The 20174-nt window shown below is 41.0% G+C and overlaps 1 protein-coding gene across 1 annotated transcript in view; it reads left to right on the forward strand.

Annotated features, from left to right (window-relative positions):
- The first annotated feature begins 13173 nt into the window (after positions 1-13173).
- The window catches only part of LOC113035712 (uncharacterized), a 28414-nt gene continuing 21413 nt past the window's right edge, over positions 13174-20174 (forward strand). Inside the window, exons 1-3 of the mRNA XM_026191353.1 lie at positions 13174-13219; positions 13303-13335; positions 14523-14565. Of these exons, the coding sequence (XP_026047138.1) occupies positions 13192-13219; positions 13303-13335; positions 14523-14565 (104 nt within the window). The 5' untranslated portion in view covers positions 13174-13191. The remainder of the gene's footprint in view (positions 13220-13302; positions 13336-14522; positions 14566-20174) is intronic.

Consider the following 20174-nt stretch of genomic DNA (forward strand, 5'->3'; position numbering starts at 1 on the left):
CCTATTCAGAAGGCAGAATTTCCGAGTTCTGAGTACAATCGAAAGCCCCACAACTGCAGTTTTTGTGTTGGATGTAAAAAGCGCACATGACACTGTGACGTAGGCTAGAATCATGGCGGCGGTCAACGACGGTCCAGGCGTGGGATTTCTCTTGTAGAAATATGCACATTATCTTTTCCTTTCTGTTGGTAGGTGGCACAGTGGACTTGTGGCAAGTAAGCAAGCTAGAAGACTGGCAATCTTGCGGGGTATCCAGTTACGGAAAGCAACACACTAACAAGAGAATTCTGAGTAAAACCAAAGTTACTTTCCCTAGTAACTAGTTACTTTGAAAGTAACGAGTAACTTGAAGTAACTGAGTTACTTTTGATAGAAGTAACTAGTAATGTAACTAAGTTACTAATTTAAAGTAACTTACCCAACACTGCCTATGACATCGTATGCCATTTCCTCTGTGCATTCATTCATAAATGTTTCCATGTCTACTGGCATCCTTGAGAGGCTTTCTGCATCCACATTTTCTTTACCAGGGCGATATTTAATTGTGAAGTGAGAATCTGCCAGTTCTGCTACCCATCGACAACCTGTTGCATTCAGTTTGGCAGTGGACAGTACATAGGTAAGTGGATTATTGTCGGTGTACACAGTGAAGAATGGTGCATAATATAGGTAATCACAGAATTTTTCTTTGATAGCCCACTTGAGAGCAAGAAACTCTAAGTTGCCTGAATACAGATGGTAATTCTTCTCAGCTCCAGTTAAAGTGCGGGAACCATACGCAATCACACAAAGCTTTCCATTCTGCTTTTGGTACAACACGGCACCTAATCCCTGGTTTGATGCATCAGTGTGAAGGGTGAATGGCTGTGAAAATTCTGGAAAGCCTAGAACAGGGGCTGAGTTAGACAGTATATCAACTGCTCTAGTGCTAACTGGTGCATGTCGGTCCACTCAAAGGGACACTACACCTGTTTCGCTTTCTTTGCCACTTTAATCTTGTGTTTCGCTGGGTTTCACCATCTGCAGGTCCCTTGAGCAAGTCATACAAATACAGAGGATTTGCAATTCTGGCAAAATCTTTGATGTATTGTCTGTAATAACTTAATAGGCCCAACATTGCTTTTAGTGAACTGTAGTTCACCAACAGTACCTGGCCGTTGTTTTTCAAAGCTGTCACAACAGCGGTATCTGCGGGATCTATCCTGCTTCCCTCTGCTGACACAATCCTGCCTCACACGGACTACCAGAGAAGAGTAAGATGAGTTTTATTTTTCCACCCACCCCTGAGCTATTAGGTCCTGTAGGTAGTTTTTCATTTCCTGATACAAGGGTTTTGGTACAGAGAGATAAGTCCGTGTGACTGGCTCATTATCTTTCAATGAAATGTTCATTTGCAAGTTTTCAACACAGCCTATCTCATTATCAGATTTAGAGAATGATTCTGATTCTTCTCTTAACATCTGACTAACAGCTTGTCTTTGGTGGTCATTCACATGAGTCAAATCGACAGATGGGTCCCATTGTTCACTTTTAGGTGTGTTCTCACCTGAGCTCTTAGCCTGGATGGGACGGACTGATGCAGTAGGGAGACAGACAATTTTGAATACATTAGCAGGATATATTGATGCAACAGACTGCACAGTTCCAATAACATTCCTACTTGGCAGTGTGATGTCATGACTATGGGATTTTGTACACTAATGACAATTTTTGTGTCATACCAGTCTTTACTAAAACAAGGGTATCACAGAACTCGAGTCCTTCAGGCCACTGTGGGTTCTCACAAGGCTCGAAGATGAGGGTTCTATCTTCTTTGAAAGGTGGGACTTGCACTCGACATTCGATTTGGATGGAGCTGTGTTTAGGCACTTCAACTCTCTCATTTGTTATTCTTACGCTGTGCTCACATGGCTGTCCCACTGTCACTGCATTAACAAAAGCTCTTGCCCTACTCTTTCTGAGGTGAGGAAAAGCTACTTTTACTGTTTTCATGAGTTTCTCTATATTCTTATTGTTTGTCTGATCCTGTACTCTGTTTGCAACTAGGTGTGAAATCACATTGAAGCTAATTATTGTCAGTGTTGGGAAGGTTACTTTTAAAATGTATTCCACTACAGATTACAAAATACATGCCCCAAAATGTATTTTGTTCCGTTCCGTTACTCAATGACAGTAGCATATTCTGAATACTTTGGATTACCTATTATATTATCGTGCTTTTTATAACTACATGAATGTACTACTGCTGTATGAATTATTACTTTTACTGAAGGTTACTCGCCATACCAATACCGACTAGATTTTTAAATCTTAATATAAAATGAGTAACAGTAGGGTGGACACTAGGTAAGGCTGCACTTTTTGCACTCTGGTGGCCCAGATCTGGTTTGCCAAAGGTGGCCCACACATTGGCCAGCACAAGGCCAGTTGCAGACACACTGGTGGTCCTTTGCTGGCCCATGTGTGGATTACCTCTGGAAAACCTGGTCTGAGCAACCAAAGGGCTGTCATTCTTTGCGGTATGTGGGCCATGTGTAAGTTGTGTGCAGCCACGGGCCAGTTGCAGACACACTGCTAGCCCAGAATAGTTTCAGCTCTGGCCCCAGATGTCAGCCTAATGTGTATCTTAATTAAGCCATGTAATAACAAAATGTGCATAATAGTGCAAAAGGAACATGACAAAACTCTGTTCAGCCAGTGAATGGACTGATTCTTATATAGCGTTTTTCAATTCTTCCACATTACTCAAAGTGCTTTATACAACATTTACCACACACTTTCCCTTAACTGGGTGCTTCCTACCTACAGTCATACACATTCACGCAATGCAGATTGGAGGAGCCAAGGATCAAACCACTAACCTTCCGATCAATAGGTGACCTGCTCTACCGCCTGAGCTACAGCCACCCACTGGCAAAGCTGAGTAAACCCTCACTAGATTTTGGATAAAGTGTACACTCACAAACCTGTCAAACCTGCATTTGAAACGTTGGCTACCAGAGCAGTATAGTATTGCAACATGGCATTTGTTGCAATGACACATCTGCTTACCTGTATCTTTTGCTCATTTCTCCTCCTCTTCTTTAATCATAAATACATAATGGGCTTGGATTTACAACATTATACATGAAATATGCTCTATTTGGAAGTGCCCCCCACCCCCACCCCTTTGACAGGTTGTGTGTGAGACTTCATCATCAAACTGTAAATTATAAATTTTAAATTGTCATTGATACCTTTACCCCTAGTCCTAAAGTGTATATTTATTTTCTTACTCTTCTTATATATATTGTTTGTTTACTTGCACTGCTGTAATTGGGGCGTCATCATCTCGTCTCTCTGTATACTGTACTGTATGTAGCGGAGATGACAATAAGGTTTACTTTGACTTCAGCAGCAAGCAGGCGCACCGAGGGCTCTCGCGCTCACTTTTCACGTATAGAATTTTGAAAAAACATTGGTGCAAATTATAAGTCTGTATCATAATGTCTCGTGTTTTCGTGTTTGTTGGTTTGTTTTTATTTTGTTTTATTTTGCGAGTTGGTTATTAGATGCTGCTCCAGCCAGCCAAAGAAGTCCCCGCCGCCCCATTCTCTCCTCCCTGTGCCGCAAGCAGCAGGCGCACCTCACAAACGGATGGCACCCTTACTCCCAGCAAATGGGCGATATAAAACCAATCGGTGCCTATGCCATTCCCAATATGCGCTGGCATGACATCGGAGCAGCATAAGAGCGAGCAATTTTTAAATTTTTTGCCTGTGATGCCACCCCTCACCACGATGCCGCCCCAGGCAACTGCCCATGCCGCCCGTATCGGAAACCGCTACTGGCCCAAAGCATGCGCACCACAAAGCGCCATACTCGGGTCCACCAATAGGTGGCGACAACACAACATAGGAACCGGCTTAAACATCCACACTTGAAAATTACAATCACCTTATAAACACATTCCAATGCGACAGCTACAGTCAAATTGTGAATGTTTTTATGTTGTTGAAAAATATACTTTATTATTTATTCTCTGTGAGAATGCCTTACTGTGAAAATTGATTATTTTATGTTGTTTGTACAGTGCTCACGGCATCTTTGGTGGCACATGTGTCCAATAAATGCCAGCAAAAATTAAGAACGCCTTATGTCCGTTTTTCAACTTGGAGGGAGTTACACTGTCTTTCCGCTGCACAGCAACTTCAAAAGTGTTAAATGTTTTGGTGTTAGTGGTCTTCTTGCAAAAGTAGAGTTAATTTTACTCTAAGTAGAGTCACATTCTTTTAATGTAACTCTGAGGTGTAAAATGATAGTAGTTAAAGTCGAGTGTTAAAAATGAGTGTTTCTAGGTCAAATCTGGAGGTGTTACAATGGAAACATTAACTCTTGACCTCTTAACTCTGAACTCCTACAGGGGCTATGACACCAATAGAGTAAATTCACAGACTCCGCCCCCAGCACCATAGGCTCCAGTCGAAGCTGAAGTGAAGCCTTTTCAGAACATTTTGCTCTACATATTTGAGTTGTTTGCCATGCTTGGTAAGTCATTTTTTCAAAGATTGTTTCAATTATTATTATTAGCTTTTACTTCTGTGGCTCTTTGGAGTTGAGACAAAGCTGTGTGAAAGGCATTAGCCATGTTGCTCGGTGATAGCATAATATTCTGTTTTAGCTAGCTGAAAGGTATTGTTTGCGGGCAAATACCACAGCCTTGGAAAAAAGCTTGCATGTGAATTTTCAGTCAAATTTTTGGTCAAATACACCTAAAACAATGTCTAGAATGTGAAATGTTGGTATAATAGTACTTGTAGCCTGAAAATGATCTCCCATAACAAAATGAGCAAACAGCAGTAGCAGATGTCCTGACTGGGTTCTACGTTAGCATTTAGATCCCTCCAGAGTTTTGTGCACACGGTTTAGGTAAAAATGAAAAAGGTTGAGGTTTTACATTTAGTTCAGTATTACCTGTTGCCTGTGTCTTTGTCTTTTGGGAAAATACTTTACACAAGTTGACTCAAAAAGGATTCCTTTTTTTTTTTACTGTGCTGCAATTGATTACTGGATTATTTGTGCCATTAATTAGTGTCAACTAATTTTTATTCAATCTCCACATAGGATATGCTTGTGAAGATGGAATATGGGGAGAGCAGAATCAGAATACTTTATTCATCCCGAGGGAAATTAGGGGTTACAGCAGGCAGCACGCTAATGGCGCATGCGCACTTACAAAGGAACCTTCAGACCAACTTTACACAAACATCACATTGGGCAGACATGTCAGAAGGTAGGCTGATAGGAAAAAACAACGAAAATACACTACATGAGGTAAGAGGTGGAGAAAAAAAACTCCACTCAGACTGAGCTCCTAGTGGGAGAACAGTTTGATAACAGAAAAAACACCTCAGCACAAAAGCACATGACTATCAATACACCATAGAAACACAAGACAAGCAACAGGGGCGGGTAAAGGGTAAGAGAGAGCCGGTGTAGACAGCGCATCCGGTCCTGCAGCATCTGTGCTGGTCCAGTTGACTGCTATCTTCCCCGGTAGGGCACAAGCATCGAAGGCGTTGGAAAGGGAGGGGGGATGAGTGAGTGCTTATCAGTATAAGTGTGTGTGTGTGTCCATAGTTTAGCTGAGACAGTGTCCTTCGGCCTATCAGGCTAAGTAAACAGTCCTCCAGCAATCCAGAAGTGCGTTGCAGTTCCACAAAGTAATGAATGAAGGACATGTATATTGTATTTTGTATTTATTGAAATAAGTGATGAGAATGCTGTTATTTGCATTTACCAGCTCACCTATGTCAGACCTTTTGATAAACAAAATTCTAATGAAAGTGAGAACATGTACACTGTTACATCTTTCAGAAAATGTTTTGAAATTGTGGTGCACAGTTCAGAATAAATGTTTTTCAAAAACCATTGCGTCTTTTTAGTAAATGTTTATTTCCAAGAGAAATTTTTAGAAGTTCAGAACAGTAAAATTCCCACTTTTTAGAATTAATTAGAAGATAACTCTTACGTAGTTAAACTAAAATACTCTTTGAGAGTTAATATATTGTCACGGTTTGCCGGGGCAAGCCGTGTGGAATATTTAGGACCTGGGCCCTATTTCAGGAAGCCGGTTTAGTGGAAAAACTGAGTAAGTATACCCTGAGTTAACGAAAACTCTGGGTTTTCGGTTTCACAAAGCGAGTTCAGCTGAAGCCTGAGTGAGTCACTATGACGACACACGCCGTGAAGCTAACCTGCCCCCTAGCAGGTTTACTACAACTAACCCTGACTGTCTCCGCCCCTTTGTCGGAAACCTGACTGTAGGAAGTGTCAGACATGGCGTGCTCCTTCCTTGAAGAGCCAGTAGATCGTGAAGCCCAAATTCTCCGCAGAGCTCTCCGCCGGGAGAGAGTGATCAGAGCGCGTTTGGACATTTTATCATTTCCTGATGATTTTCTGTGCAAACGTTACCGTTTCTCAGCACAATCTCTAAGTTATTTGAATAACATCCTCAGGCCTAATATTGCTCATGTGACACATCGCGGACATCCTCTCAGTTCTGTACATATTATTTGTATTGCACTTCGGTTATTTGCAAACAGGAGCTTTCTGTATAATATTGGTGACGCTGAGCACGTTTCCAAGGCTACCGTCTGTCGGGCAGTCAGGAATGTTACAGTTGCACTGAAACGTCTCCTGTACTCGTTTGTGGTGTTTCCCGGTCATAGACCCACAAGATTTATCAAAGAGGGATGCCACAAAATTGCAGGTATCAGGATGAATGAAACTTAATTCATGATGTGGTGATACTTGAACTACTACTTAAATTTTACATTTATTCTCACGGTTCCCAGGCGTGATTGGCTGTACAGATGGCACTCACATTCCAGTCATTGCTCCTTCAGTAAATGAAGGAGACTATGTGAACAGGAAGTCTTTCCACAGCATTAATGTACAGGTACATAGTTCCCTGTAGCATTTCAAACTAACAAATTATTTCATTATAGTAATGGATGCTAATTTGTGTTCTCTGCACTGTGAAGATCATATGTGATGCTGCCAACATTATCACAAATGTGGAAGCCAAGTGGCCAGGCTCTGTCCATGACTCACAAATATTCCGTGAATGTACACTGAGCACAAAATTTGGACATGGTGAGTTGAAAATACTTTAAAATATATAAAGACCAATTGCTTCAGGGACATTTGAACTGAAGTGTATCCTTCTGTCTTAGGAGAGTTCACTGGCTACTTGCTTGGTGATAGGGGGTATCCATGTTTACCCTATTTGCTTACCCCTTACCCTGACCCTGAACCGGGCCCACAGCAGCGATATAATCTGGCTAATTGCAGGACAAGAGCCAGAATTGAAATGACTATCGGAATGCTTAAGGCCCGGTTCCAGTGCCTGCAAAGACTCAGGGTCACCCCAGAAAGGGCATGTGACATTATTGTGGCATGTGTGATTCTTCACAACATTGCCACAATTAGAGGAGAACACTGTCCTTCTGAACCAAACAGCAGTGATCCAAACCATGAACATCCTGACCCTCCCACGGACATACAAGATGGAAGTGCAGTCAGAGACACCATATGTCACAATCATTTCCTTTGACCCATCACCTCAACATGTTGAAAGAAGAATAAACAGATGTTTTGTTCAACTGGCTTTATTGGTCGCCTGTGTTTCCTGTACACAAAGTATTAAAAGATGTACACCTCATAAAGTGTCTCTGTTGCTTCCTCCTCTGTAACAGCTGTCAATGTTTCTTCATTATTTTCCTGCAGTAAAGAAATTAACAACATTGCTGTTCTACTGTAAACTCATATAATCTGTGGAGTATTAAGAGTACTCACAACTGCATGTTGGTCTGGCTCAACAGGAGGCTGCACCAGATGCAGTACACCATCACCATCAACTGATAGAATATGAGGTTTATACAGGTCACTTATAACTTACAAGGGACCAAATGGCAATTAACAAACATACCAATCACCTTACACTTCATTGTCATTATGCTCTCAAAGACAACCAAGACTGAGGGAAGGCAAAATCAGTAGGAAAATAACTTCACTACAAAATAATCCATTATGGTAAAGAGTTTATCAGATGAATGAGTCGCACTGCAAAGGTGACTGTGAAGAAAGGATGTATGCACATCATGTATTATTTTGAATTTACCCCTTATGTAGGCACTTGTGTCTTGCGGGGTTATTGACTCAGAGGATGTCCCCGCAGAGATGCCTTCAGCCACAGGGCGCCCACTGTTTTGGCTGAGGGCCAACTGCTCAGCCTCTGTGAGTGGTGGTGGTGGAGGACCCCCACCTGTTTTTCAGGCCTCCGCTTTTTTTCTGTTGGCTATAACGGGTCACATTTGAGCATACAGAGTAAGCAAATATGTACTTGTAATGTGCTCAGATAATTTCAATAAGTGCTTACAGAGGGGAAATTAATGTAGCCTCTAACTGCAATTGATTTACATGGGACAAACAGACCAAGCACTATGGCTCATAATACAATTACACCTTACCTGTTTAGACTATATTTTTATATTTCATTTTTACTTGCTGCCAGGAACGTTTGGGGCCTGTTGGGTTGCACCTGCGCTCACATCACATCACGAAATCAAATGTATAAAATGAAAAATAAAATAAAATAAAATAACGTGTTAAATGGGTGGAAATCCCTCGATCAATGTTTAAATTAACACTCACACATTGACTCTGTCGGCTTTGTTTTGCCATGCATGCTCTCTTTCTTTTGCAGCTGAGGCTGTGTTACTTTTTTTCCGCAAAATTTGCATGTTATCGGCATATGCTGCCATCAGAATTTCGGCCTCAAGCGCTGTAAAATACATTGACCGCACCTTCTTTCCCTCCGTCTCCATGGTGACTCGCTTATTCTGTGCTCCACTAATCAGGGCTTTATGTATCCTCGTGCGCGCGCTTAACTTGGGGTTAAAGCAACTCCGCGTTGACTGAACTAATTGTTATCAGCCTTTCTGAAACCGAATATTCCGAGTTGGACAGTTCGGGGTTACTCAACGCTGAGTATCGTTTTTCACTCTGAGTTTTCTAAACTTGAAAAGACACAACTTAAATACACTCAGAGAACACAGGGAGATTACACACAGGTGGGGAACACAGCCGGGAGTGATTAACGTGACAAGACTAGGGAGGCAAACTGAAAACACTCACATAAGACGCAGACCTTCACAATAAAACAGGAAACACATACACGCAATGACATAACCCACCAACTTAACACAGACTCAGGGACACAGAACATAGGAACATGAACCATGAAACAGAAGAGTACAAACACCCAAGGCAACCAAAACCACAGAATACTAATAAACTAAACATAAACACGGAGTTTATATTCCTGGAATATTTAAAATACACATCATTGATTTACAGGTTTGTCGTCTGTATAACTCAGTGTATGCTACTCTGATTTGCATTGTGTTTCACGCAAACTCATTCAACCTAAATCATTACACTGCAAATAATAGCGAAATGTAATTTTATGACAGTACATTCTTTGAACACGTTTTGTATACAGCTACATCACTTTGCTTACATCACCTGTGCTCACCTGCAAAACACCGAAACATAACCATGTCAGTTCAACGGGAATGCGCAAGCAGGCCGTCCTTGCACCAAACAACACAGGACCCCCAGCCCCCTCCCCCACCCCTTGCCTGCGTAAACTTTGCTTCTGGGTCTGATACCTAACGCTAAAACATAATAGTTGGATTGCCCGTGAACATAATGTATGTCAAGGATAAGTGAAGATGTAAATAAACACTAACAATATCTTTTAGAAATACATTCTTCTGTCTTCGACCATTCTGAGTCACACACAATCAAGCACAGTATGACATGTCAGACCGAGTGTTTCCTAAATCGTGTTAAGAGACAGGGCCGTGCAGAGAGGTTTAAAGGGGTGGGTGCTCAAAGTTAAAAAGGGGCACATTGAACCAGGCTGAATAACAACAACACACATTCATCAAGAATCTAATATGGGAAGGGCAGGGCTGTGTTGATCTGAGACTGTAGACATTAAAAAGTCCACAGGAGAGATGGTAGCTGATTAAACAAGTGTCATGAGATAATAACAAAATGCAAAGATTGGTGACAGCGCTTGGCAACAAAACACTGTGAGAAATAAACTCGGCTCTGCCTGTGAATCACTCTTTGCTTCTCTTCTTCCTTCCATCCCATCATTTCATATATCACTCTCCACTTGCTGTCTATCTGAGAATAAGGCACAACTTGCTATTGCAATAAACTATAATCTAATTATCCACACCTAACAACTCTTGCACTTAATCTATAATAAAATGATGACAGAAAAATGTTATAGCACTGCCTTTAGTAGCATCACACAGCTCCTGCTGTTTCCTCCTCATGTCCTTACCAGGCATGTCTGGACAATGTTATATCATGAGTAATATTTTTTTTTTTTTTAAAAATCCATCTAAATAAAACACACACATGTACGCACACACAGTGACATTTTAGACCTTCTTCAGAATACTGTATATACTTTGGGCATCATGGTGCTGATCCAGAATCCTTACATTATTATTTATTACTAGAGCTACAATAATAAAGCAATGAGGAGGGGGAAGTAATAAATATGAAATAATGTATTGATGATGATTCCATTTGTTTCACTATCCACTCTGTGCAGGGGAAAGCTTATTACATTTTTAAACTGTAGAGATACAATAATTTTGCTGCTGTAAACTCCAAATTTTGTCTTATTTAAAATATAAATCTAATATAATCTGCTTCTTAATGTATGTTCTTTAAAATACAGTGTGTGTTTTTTAATATATTATAATTATAATAATGCATAATTATGTGGACATGCATATTAGATCGTTTTTAGTGAAATATAATCCCTCCAGAAAGGCAGGAAAAGTCCTGTAACTTACTTTAAAACTAAATATGTTCCCTAAAACGGTGACAGAGCTACAGACCCATGACAGCCTTACACAGGTAGCCAGCAGCTATGACCAGCACTACCTGTGCAGTTAATAAAAGGACAGGTAATGTTTGTCGCGCTGTCACACACACAGCACGCTCGTTTGTTTCAGTTCGTCAGTTGCCACAAGACAACTTACCAACGTGTACGTAATAAGCCAATACTCCTGTGTGCTATACACTATATATTATTGTTGAGGGGCACAGACAGGACTCCACACGCACGCACACATAAAAAAAAATTTTTATTTTTTTTTTAAAAAGTTGCCTCAACAAAGGGCACTTTGGGCACCCATCAGGAAAGGGGCGGGTGCTCAAGCCCCTCTAGCCCCCCCCCCCCCCCCCCCCCCCTCTGCACGTGCCTGTTAAGAGATGATTCTCCCATACAACCTCTTTTTAAAAGAGCCTGCCACCAAAGAAAATTTGCTTCAATGTAAAATTGGCTTTAGTAGACTACATCGAAGGAAAACCAGACAAACAAGTTCAGCCTACAACATGAAGTACCCTAGATCAAAACAGAAAGCACAAAAAAACCACAGAATACAAGTGTCATGCCAAGAACTTTCATGTATTTAAATGGTAGTAAATGTTTGCTTATAGTCTGTCAAACATATCTCATCACAATTCTATAAATACATTTTAAGATGCCAAAAAGGACACTGGATTGCTCATAATGAGGAACACATAGGTACAATGACGAGTCATAAATATACTTGCAAAACGGGCAATTCCTTTATTTTATATATAACCCTTCAATACTCATGAACCCATTAACCGTATGCTATCTACCAACATAAATAAATATTCTGTATGTTTAGACATAAAAAAAGGAAAAAGAAAAAACAGAAATCTCTTTTGTTCCCGATTGTGAGATGAGGGATCTGTCAACAACGATTGCTTAATGTGGTTCACCACCTGCACAGACAGGTAAATGAGTTTTTTTGCCAACCTACAAAACTTTCTACCTGATATTCTGGAGATAATAATTCGACGAGTTACCAGTTAAACGGATGCTTGGAAGTAAACGGAAGCGTCATCTCCAAGATGGAGCTAAACGCTGCAAAGTAAGTCAGGAGTCATGAAGCAGGTGAGTCGATAGAACATAAAACACACATGTACACACACACACACACACACACACACATGTACACACACACACACACACACACACACACACACGAAGATTTGAGCTTGGAGTGTATGTTCGACATGATTTATTAGTGAGTTGTTACAACATAAGTCAAGCCTAATGAGTCAGCGGTAAAATAATCTACTGGAGTCGAATTCACGTCCTTGATGATCTTTTTGTTTTCCTGTCCCTCCCTGTCTACAATGCTATCACACCAGATGGATTAAATGGAATGAAGGACCTTTACTTTTAACGGTTTTTTCTGTCTTTTTCTCGTTTTTCTTTTTCTTTTTTCTTTTTACTTTCTAAATTGATTCAGCAATATTTTCCTCGGGGATTGGAGTATGTACGGTATGTAAGTTAAAATAAGAATCCTATTATCAGAAGGACTGCATGTAGGGCGCAGCGCTCCCCATGACAAACAGATGGGAACTAGCAGCATTTGGGTAGCTCTCGTCAGCATACGACAATCGTTAACATGTCACACACACACATGTAGACAATATGGTTCAGCCCATTTCAAAGACGATCACTTTTCAAACACCCTGTCGTCACTTGTAAGAAGATTTCATCATCTAAAACATGTATCAAGCTGAATGAAAAACTGAATTTTCACAAACTAACTCCCATGGATGACTTGGGAACTGCATCAAAGTAAAATGCTGCAGTAACAGACAGAGATAAAAGTGTTCACCATCAGATCTGGACTATCTAAAAAATTGAACCCACCAACAGGACAGGAAAGCCAGGTTCCCCTAATAAATCTTCATCTCAGTGGGATCTATTTCAGGTATAGAAATCAGTGCACACCTGAGTGCCGTGTGTTTAAAATTGGAATCTATATTGTCTAGAGCAGCTGCATACTTTAACAACTGCATGTTACAAGTCTTTTATTGTTGCGGAGCTTCTTGGTTTGCATACCATGTTATCAAGCGCTCTGGTTGTGTGCCCCCGCTACCTTGACCCTCTGGTTATAAATGACATATTTTTAGGCGTTATGGGAGGTGGGGCTAATTAGACTATTTAGCCGCATATGTTTGCCTCTCAGACTCAATGGGAGACACATTCTCCTAAAAGGATTACAGATGTACCTGCTTCAGACTCTCGGGTTTGGTAGGATTTCGTACCTTTGCTGAAATAGATATATTTGAGTATTTTAAGGCTGTATAATGATGGTTCTCCACCTGTTCTTTTAGCTTGGCTGATTTTTGGATTCTCTACTGATTGTGGTAAGTGATATTGATTTATTTATTAGTTCTTTTTGAGTTGTGAGGATCCGTGTATAGGGCCACTGGCTTGACACAACTAATAAGGTTCCGACTGCTGGTGCGCTGTTTGTGGAAGCTTTGAGAGAGAGAGAGAGAGAGAGAGAGAGAGAGAGACCGTGCGTCATAGGTAATAATGCTTGGAGGCAAGGTACTTTTTTCTCCACTTCCCACTGCCAGTATTATAAATAATAATAGCATAAATAATAATAGCATGCATATATAGATAGATAGATAGATAGATAGATAGATAGATAGATAGATAGATAGATAGATAGATAGATAGATAGATAGATAGATAGATAGATAGATAGATAGATATGACGGGCAGAAAAGGGGGGGGGGTAATAAAGGGATAGCGTAAAAAGAAATGCACAATGTATCACCAACTGCCTCACCGCTATTAACAAACAAGCATGCAACACCTGGAACACAAACAAATCCACAGGTATATAAATCAGCTAACTTCTTGTGGTGTGTGTGTTGTTGTTTTTGGGGGTTTTTTCCCATCTTTTTTCATCTTCTAGTAATTTACTGTGGCGTTGTGGGAAAAAGAATGGGAAAGGTGATAGCATCAGATGCGTGATGTCCGGGCGTGGGCGGCAGACTGATTCATCCATTTGAAGACACCTCGGGGCAGTCTCGTGGGTTCTTCAGGGACGTCAGACTGTAGAATCATATATATATATCTTGTATAGTTAACGAGTGGTATGGGGAATATTATTGGAGCAAAAGGATTTGTTTGTGCTTCCCAAACATTTAGATCTGTGAGGTCAGTTGTGTGTGCGTTATCAACTCGGTGTGTGTTTTGCAAGAATATTTACAGAACTTCATAAATAGTTCAAAAGGTGCATAGGCATCTGCAAATATGAATTAAGAACCTCTCGTGCATGCAGACCTTTAAATGTAAATTCAAACTTGAGGGCGTATTATGAGTAAATGCCCGGGACAAATCTATAAACGCCTCCAGAGATGTTCAAATTCTTCGATTAAATCACTGAAAATAGAGACAACTGTTTTACCGTCAGTCTTTTTTTTTTAACCTGTGGTTCTTTACATTCTTTACCGTAGACAATCAAGATTCCTAATGCTATTCAATTTTAGTCCAAGTTTTTAGTAACTCATCATTTTCAATTTGTGCTTGCTGACAGTTTCTGCCGCAGGAGCAAACGCAGCCTCCAGAAACGACTGTGGGTGAGTCACTGTTTCTTCACTCGCTTTGTGTTCTTTAATTTCTGGCCGCTGATCAAAGGTCAAGCGTTTGGTTATAGACTACAGAGAACTCATTGTATTGATACGGCTCCTCGCAATTTTAGAGTTCGAACAATTGTGTTGATTACAGTCCAGGCAGAGTGGTTATGCGGTTGTGCAGATGATGTTTTTTGCGAGGGCGGCGGCAAAGATGAGTGCAGTGCCGAGGAACTTCTGCAGTAAATTGAATGAAATGGAACAGCGTGTCCCCAGGGGGCTGGGACTGGTGACTGGATCAGATTTCAGTCGACATGTGTGAAGGGAACCTAGGTGATAAGGAAGTGTTGGGCAGGTGTGATGATAAGGAGAGAAAATAAGTTGGTTTTGGATTCTGAACACATTTGACTGCGTGAGAGTGTGTGTGTGTGTGTGTGGGGGGGGACGCGAATACAGATTAAATACATGGTATGCAGAAGCAGACGGTGCAGTCTGAAAGTGAATGGGAGACTTCAAGGTGGTGTCAGGTCAAACTACATGGTGGTCTGCAGGATGATTTAAGAAATCAAGGATATGAAGCAAGAAAAGCAGAGGCAAGGGTCACATGGTGAAACTGGAAACAGAAGAACATAGAGTTCTCGGAGGATAAAGTACATCAAAGTATTTAAAGGGAGAGGTTGTCAAAGAAAAAAGTGTGATATTCAGGGAGATGAATGTCAACAGGCTGTGAGGAGGTTGAGGACACACATGCAGACACATAGATGCGAGAGTGAGGTTTAACAGTAGGCAAGCCGTTTATTAATACCTGAACATAAAAAAAGCAAGAGGCAAAATGGAAACTGAGGTTTAACTAACATAAACTGGGTGAACTAACTCAAAACACTGAACAGCAAACCCGGAGATGGACACAGAAACATGGAGAGAGAGAGGGAGCAAGTTTGTGTGACTAAGGCTAGAGATTGAAATGTACAGTGAGTAAAGAGAGCCTGTTGAGAGGGTGGAGAGTATTCTGAAAAGCTCATGAGACTCAAAAGTGGAAGGATGGAGGAGTGTTGAATCAGGAAGTGCAGGACATGAAAAACACACACCACTGGGTTTTTGAACAGTTTTCACTCAAAGTCTGTCATCACTGTGAGTGCTGCTATAAAGTCAACTAAATAAAGTAAAAGGTATAACATTTATTTTAAAGCATATCCAGGCACTATGCATTACTGACAATGTATGAAAGGTGCTGCGCTGCAGTGGTTTGATCCATATCGTTTCCCTTCGGCAGTGTCATTAGAAGGCATAGCATACATTTTCACTGCTTTGCAGATGATACCCAACTTTGTCTATCCATGAAGCCAGATAACACACACCAATTACTTAAACTGCAGGAATGTCTTGAAGAGATAAAGACATGATTTCTAAATTCAGATAAAACTGACATTATTGTACTTGACCCCAAAAATCTTAGGCTACGTTCACACTGCAGGTGAAAGCGCATCAAATCCGATTTTTTTGACCCTATGCGACTCATATCCGATCATGGTATGACAGTGTGAACGGCACAAATCCGATACTTTCAAATCCGATCTGGGTCACTTTCGTATGTGATACTGAATCCGATACATATCCGATGTTTCAGAAAGCGACTGCTGTTTGAACGGTCAAGTAGCATTAAATCCGTCTTTTACGTCACTGACACAAGACAGACGCCAATTATCAGCTCCGGAGAAGACATCGCGAACGCTTCCTGGCCATCCGGTGAAACTCCTGGGAAGACAATGTTGGAGAAACGTTAACATTTTATTTGTACTGCATAGTCTGCAGACTCTTACAGAAATCTGCAACTATCCTTTGAAGCACCGCTCCTCTCTAAAACAGCAATAAGGATAATTATTTTGTTATCTACATTATTATGTAGATAACAAAATAACTTAAAGCAAAAATTGGGAAACGTGAAGTCGGAAGTCTTTATATTAAGGGCCATCAGTCAAACAATACTGTTGCTCTGGGTCTAAACAGAGCGCGTTGTGTGTGACGTCTTCTTTTGCGCATGCGGGCCGCTTTGAGCGTTCACACTAGAGCGCGTTTGCGGTCGCATTTTATTTGTAGTGTGAACGAGCAGACAAAAAAATCGGATTTGATCAAAAAATCGGAATTGAGCATCAAGACCTGCAGTGTGAACGTAGCCTTAGAAATATGGTGTCTGCCACAGTGAATAAATGGACTCAAGCGCAGGACTTTGTTGACCCTGAAGATGAACAGTTTATTTACAATGTCACCAGGTGCTATATACAAAGATGCAAGGGGAAAGGGGCTCCAGGGAATCCGGGGAGGGGGAAGGAAACACTCCACACTCCTGTTCGACCACACACGCTACTCGTAAACCACTTGCGCTCATGAACACACTCCAGGGATAAACAGGTCCAGGAAGATCTATATACAAGAGAGCACAGTTTCAAGCTAGGAAAGCACTAGAGACAAGAATAAACAGCAAAGAGCTGGGGCTACACTGACCTGTGTCGTGCAACGATCCAGCAATGACAAATACTGAGCTGTTGTCTTAAGTAGTAGCTGGAATGGAAGTATAACAAGCAGTGGGTGAGTGATTATTTGCAGGTTCGTAGGCCAGAAGCGGGAACTTGCAAGGAGTTCCACCCAGGCAGAGGAGAGAGGAGAGAGAAACAAGAATATTAGAGTGATGCTGAAAAGCTAGTTCATGCATTTATCACTTCTAGGCTTGACTACTGTCATTCATTATTATCAACTTATCTTAACAACTCCCTGAAGTGCTTTCAATTGATCCAGAATGCTGCAGCAAGAGTACTGACAGGGACTAGAGAGAGCATATTTCTCCTATACTGAGTTATTTTCATTGGCTCCCTGTTTGATTCAGAATCTAATTCAGTAGTACCATATCACTCCAGTAGAGAAGACTGTAGGCTTACATGTGGATCCTGGAGTATTTAAAAGTACAGCATTTGAATAAAGTGAGTACACTCCTCACATTTTTGTAAATATTTTGTTATACCTTTTTATGGGACAAGATTGAAGATATGACACTTTGATACAATGTAAAGTAGTCAGTGTACAACTTGTCTAACAGTGTATTTAACAGTGTATATGCCTCTCTAAACAATTTAACACACAGCCATCATTGCCTAAACCACTGGCAACAAAAGTGTGGAGGGTCATCCTTTCGGTGCTCAGACAATACACCACACAGCATCAAATGGCTATTGTCCCAGAAGGAAGCTTCGTCTAAAGATAATGCACAGGAAAGCCCGCAAACAGTTTGTTGAAGACAAGCAGAATAAGGACCTGGATTACTTGTGGTCTGATGAGACCAAGATAACATTATTTGGTTCAGATAGTATCACGGCTGTGTGGTGGCAACTAGGTGAGGGGTACAAAGACAAGAGTGTCTTGCCTGCAGTCAAGCATGGTGGTGGGATGTCATTGTTTGGGGCTGCATGAGTGCTGCTGGCACTGGGGAGCTATAGTTAATTGAGGGAACCATGAATGTCAACATGTACTGTGACATACTGAAGCAGAGCATGATCCCCTCCCTTCAGAAACTGGGCCATAGGACAGTATTCCAACATGATAACAACCCCCAAAACACCTCCAAAAGACCGCTGCCTTGCTAAACGAACTTAGCAAGGTACTTAACTGGCCAAGCATTTCTCTAAAGCTTAAACTCTACTGAGCATCCGTGGGAAGTCCTCAAAGGGAAGATGGAGGATCAAAAGGTCTCTAACATCCACCAGCTCCAGTATGTCATCATGGACAAGTGGCACCCCGTGAAGCTCTAGTGAACTTCATCCCCAACAGAGTTAAGACAGTGTTGGAAAATAATGGTGGCCACACAAAATATTGACACTTCGAGGACAGCTTGGACATTTTCACTTAGGGGTGTATTCACTTTTGTTGCCAGCAGTTTAGACATTAGTGGCTGTATGTTGAGTTATTTTTAGGTGACAGCAAATTTACACTGTTATACAAGCTGTACACTGACTACTTGATATTGTATCAAAGTGCCATATCTTCCATGTTGTCCCATGGAAAGATATATTTGTATATTTACAAAAATGTACTCATTTTTGTGAGATATTGTATAATGGGAGGCAGAGCCTCCAGCTTTCAGGCCCCTCTTCTGTGGAACACGCTTCCAGTTTGGATTCTGTAGACAGACTCCCTCTCTACCTTTAAGACTAAAAGGCAGGGAACTTAACTTTCCTTGACTTTTCCTTAAAACTTTCCTTTTTGAGGAAACATATAGTTAGGGCTGGTTCAGGTGACCCTGAATTCTCCCTTAGGCCATGTCCACACTAACACGTTTTCGTTTGAAAATGCATCCGTTTTGGTCTTCCGTCCACACAGAGAGTAAAGATTAATATCAGTTTGTACATGCTTCAGATAGCTTTTCTTCAAATTCTTTAATTCTCACTCGCTTTTGCAGCTTTGTACTTTTGTGTTACTCGCAGCAACAACTCCACCTCTTTGTTAGTCCATTTAAAAAATTCGCTGCTTATCCTCAACATTTTGCCGTGACGTTTCAAAGAGCCAGAAAGTAAATAAATGACTGACAGAAGTGAGGTAGGTTGAATCGTCTTGTGTTTCACGCATGTGCAGTACTGGAGCATTAGTGTTTTCGCCTGTTTCAATGTGGATGAATAACTCTGTGAAAACGAATGAAAATGATAGTGTGGAGTGTTTTCAGACTTATACATCATTTTCAAATTTATCCGGGCTAGTGTAGACATAGTCTTAGTTATGTCACAGTAGGTCTAAGCTGATGGGGGAGTCCCATGACGCACGGCGTGTTTATTCTTCACTGATATTTTTCACACACAATATTTGTCTGTACACTACTCTGCATTTAATCAGTGGGAAACTTTTCCTTCCCACTGTCACCAAAGCGCTTACTCACAGGGTGTCATATCATTGTTGGGTTTTCTTTATTTTCTCTTTATTATTGTAGGGTTTTTACCTTACAATGCAAAGTGCCTTGTGGTAAGTTAAGATTGTGATTTGGCGCTATATAAATAAAATTGAATTGAATTGAACTTTTATTTATACTATAGGGAGGGCCATCTTTTCAAGCAGTAGTACAGTAAATTACCTTGTATATTGTATTTTACAATGACAAATAAATGAACCATGAACTTTGAATGGATTAGTAAGGAGGAAGAGAAGACAGCAATGAAGAGGCTGAAGAATGAAAGGCAGTTGGTTCAGATGGCGTACCTGTGGAGGAATGTGAGAAAAATAGAGAGGTATCCTTGTACTAACACTCTGAAAGCAATGTAAGCTTTGAGAGTATTGATGGAGTGACAAGGTGCAACGAGAGGAAATGTGATACTGTATGAAGAAATCAGGAATTCCAGAGAAAGATATGAGGCTGATGAAGAAGATCTATGGAAACAGTGAGACAATGGTGTGTGGTAGGAGTGACAGGTTCATGGTGGAAGTGGGATGAATGTCAGGTGTGATTTGGGACAGAAGAATAGCAGCAAGAGTGAAAGGGAAGGTTTACAAAATGGTAGTGAGACCCACTATGATGTGGTGCCTAGAAAAGGAGACAGTGGCACCTAAAAGAACACAGGAGGTTGACATCCAGGAGGCAG

The sequence above is a fragment of the Astatotilapia calliptera genome, chromosome 14 (assembly GCF_900246225.1).
Source record: "Astatotilapia calliptera chromosome 14, fAstCal1.2, whole genome shotgun sequence".
In the NCBI taxonomy this organism is placed as follows: Eukaryota; Metazoa; Chordata; class Actinopteri; order Cichliformes; family Cichlidae; genus Astatotilapia; species Astatotilapia calliptera.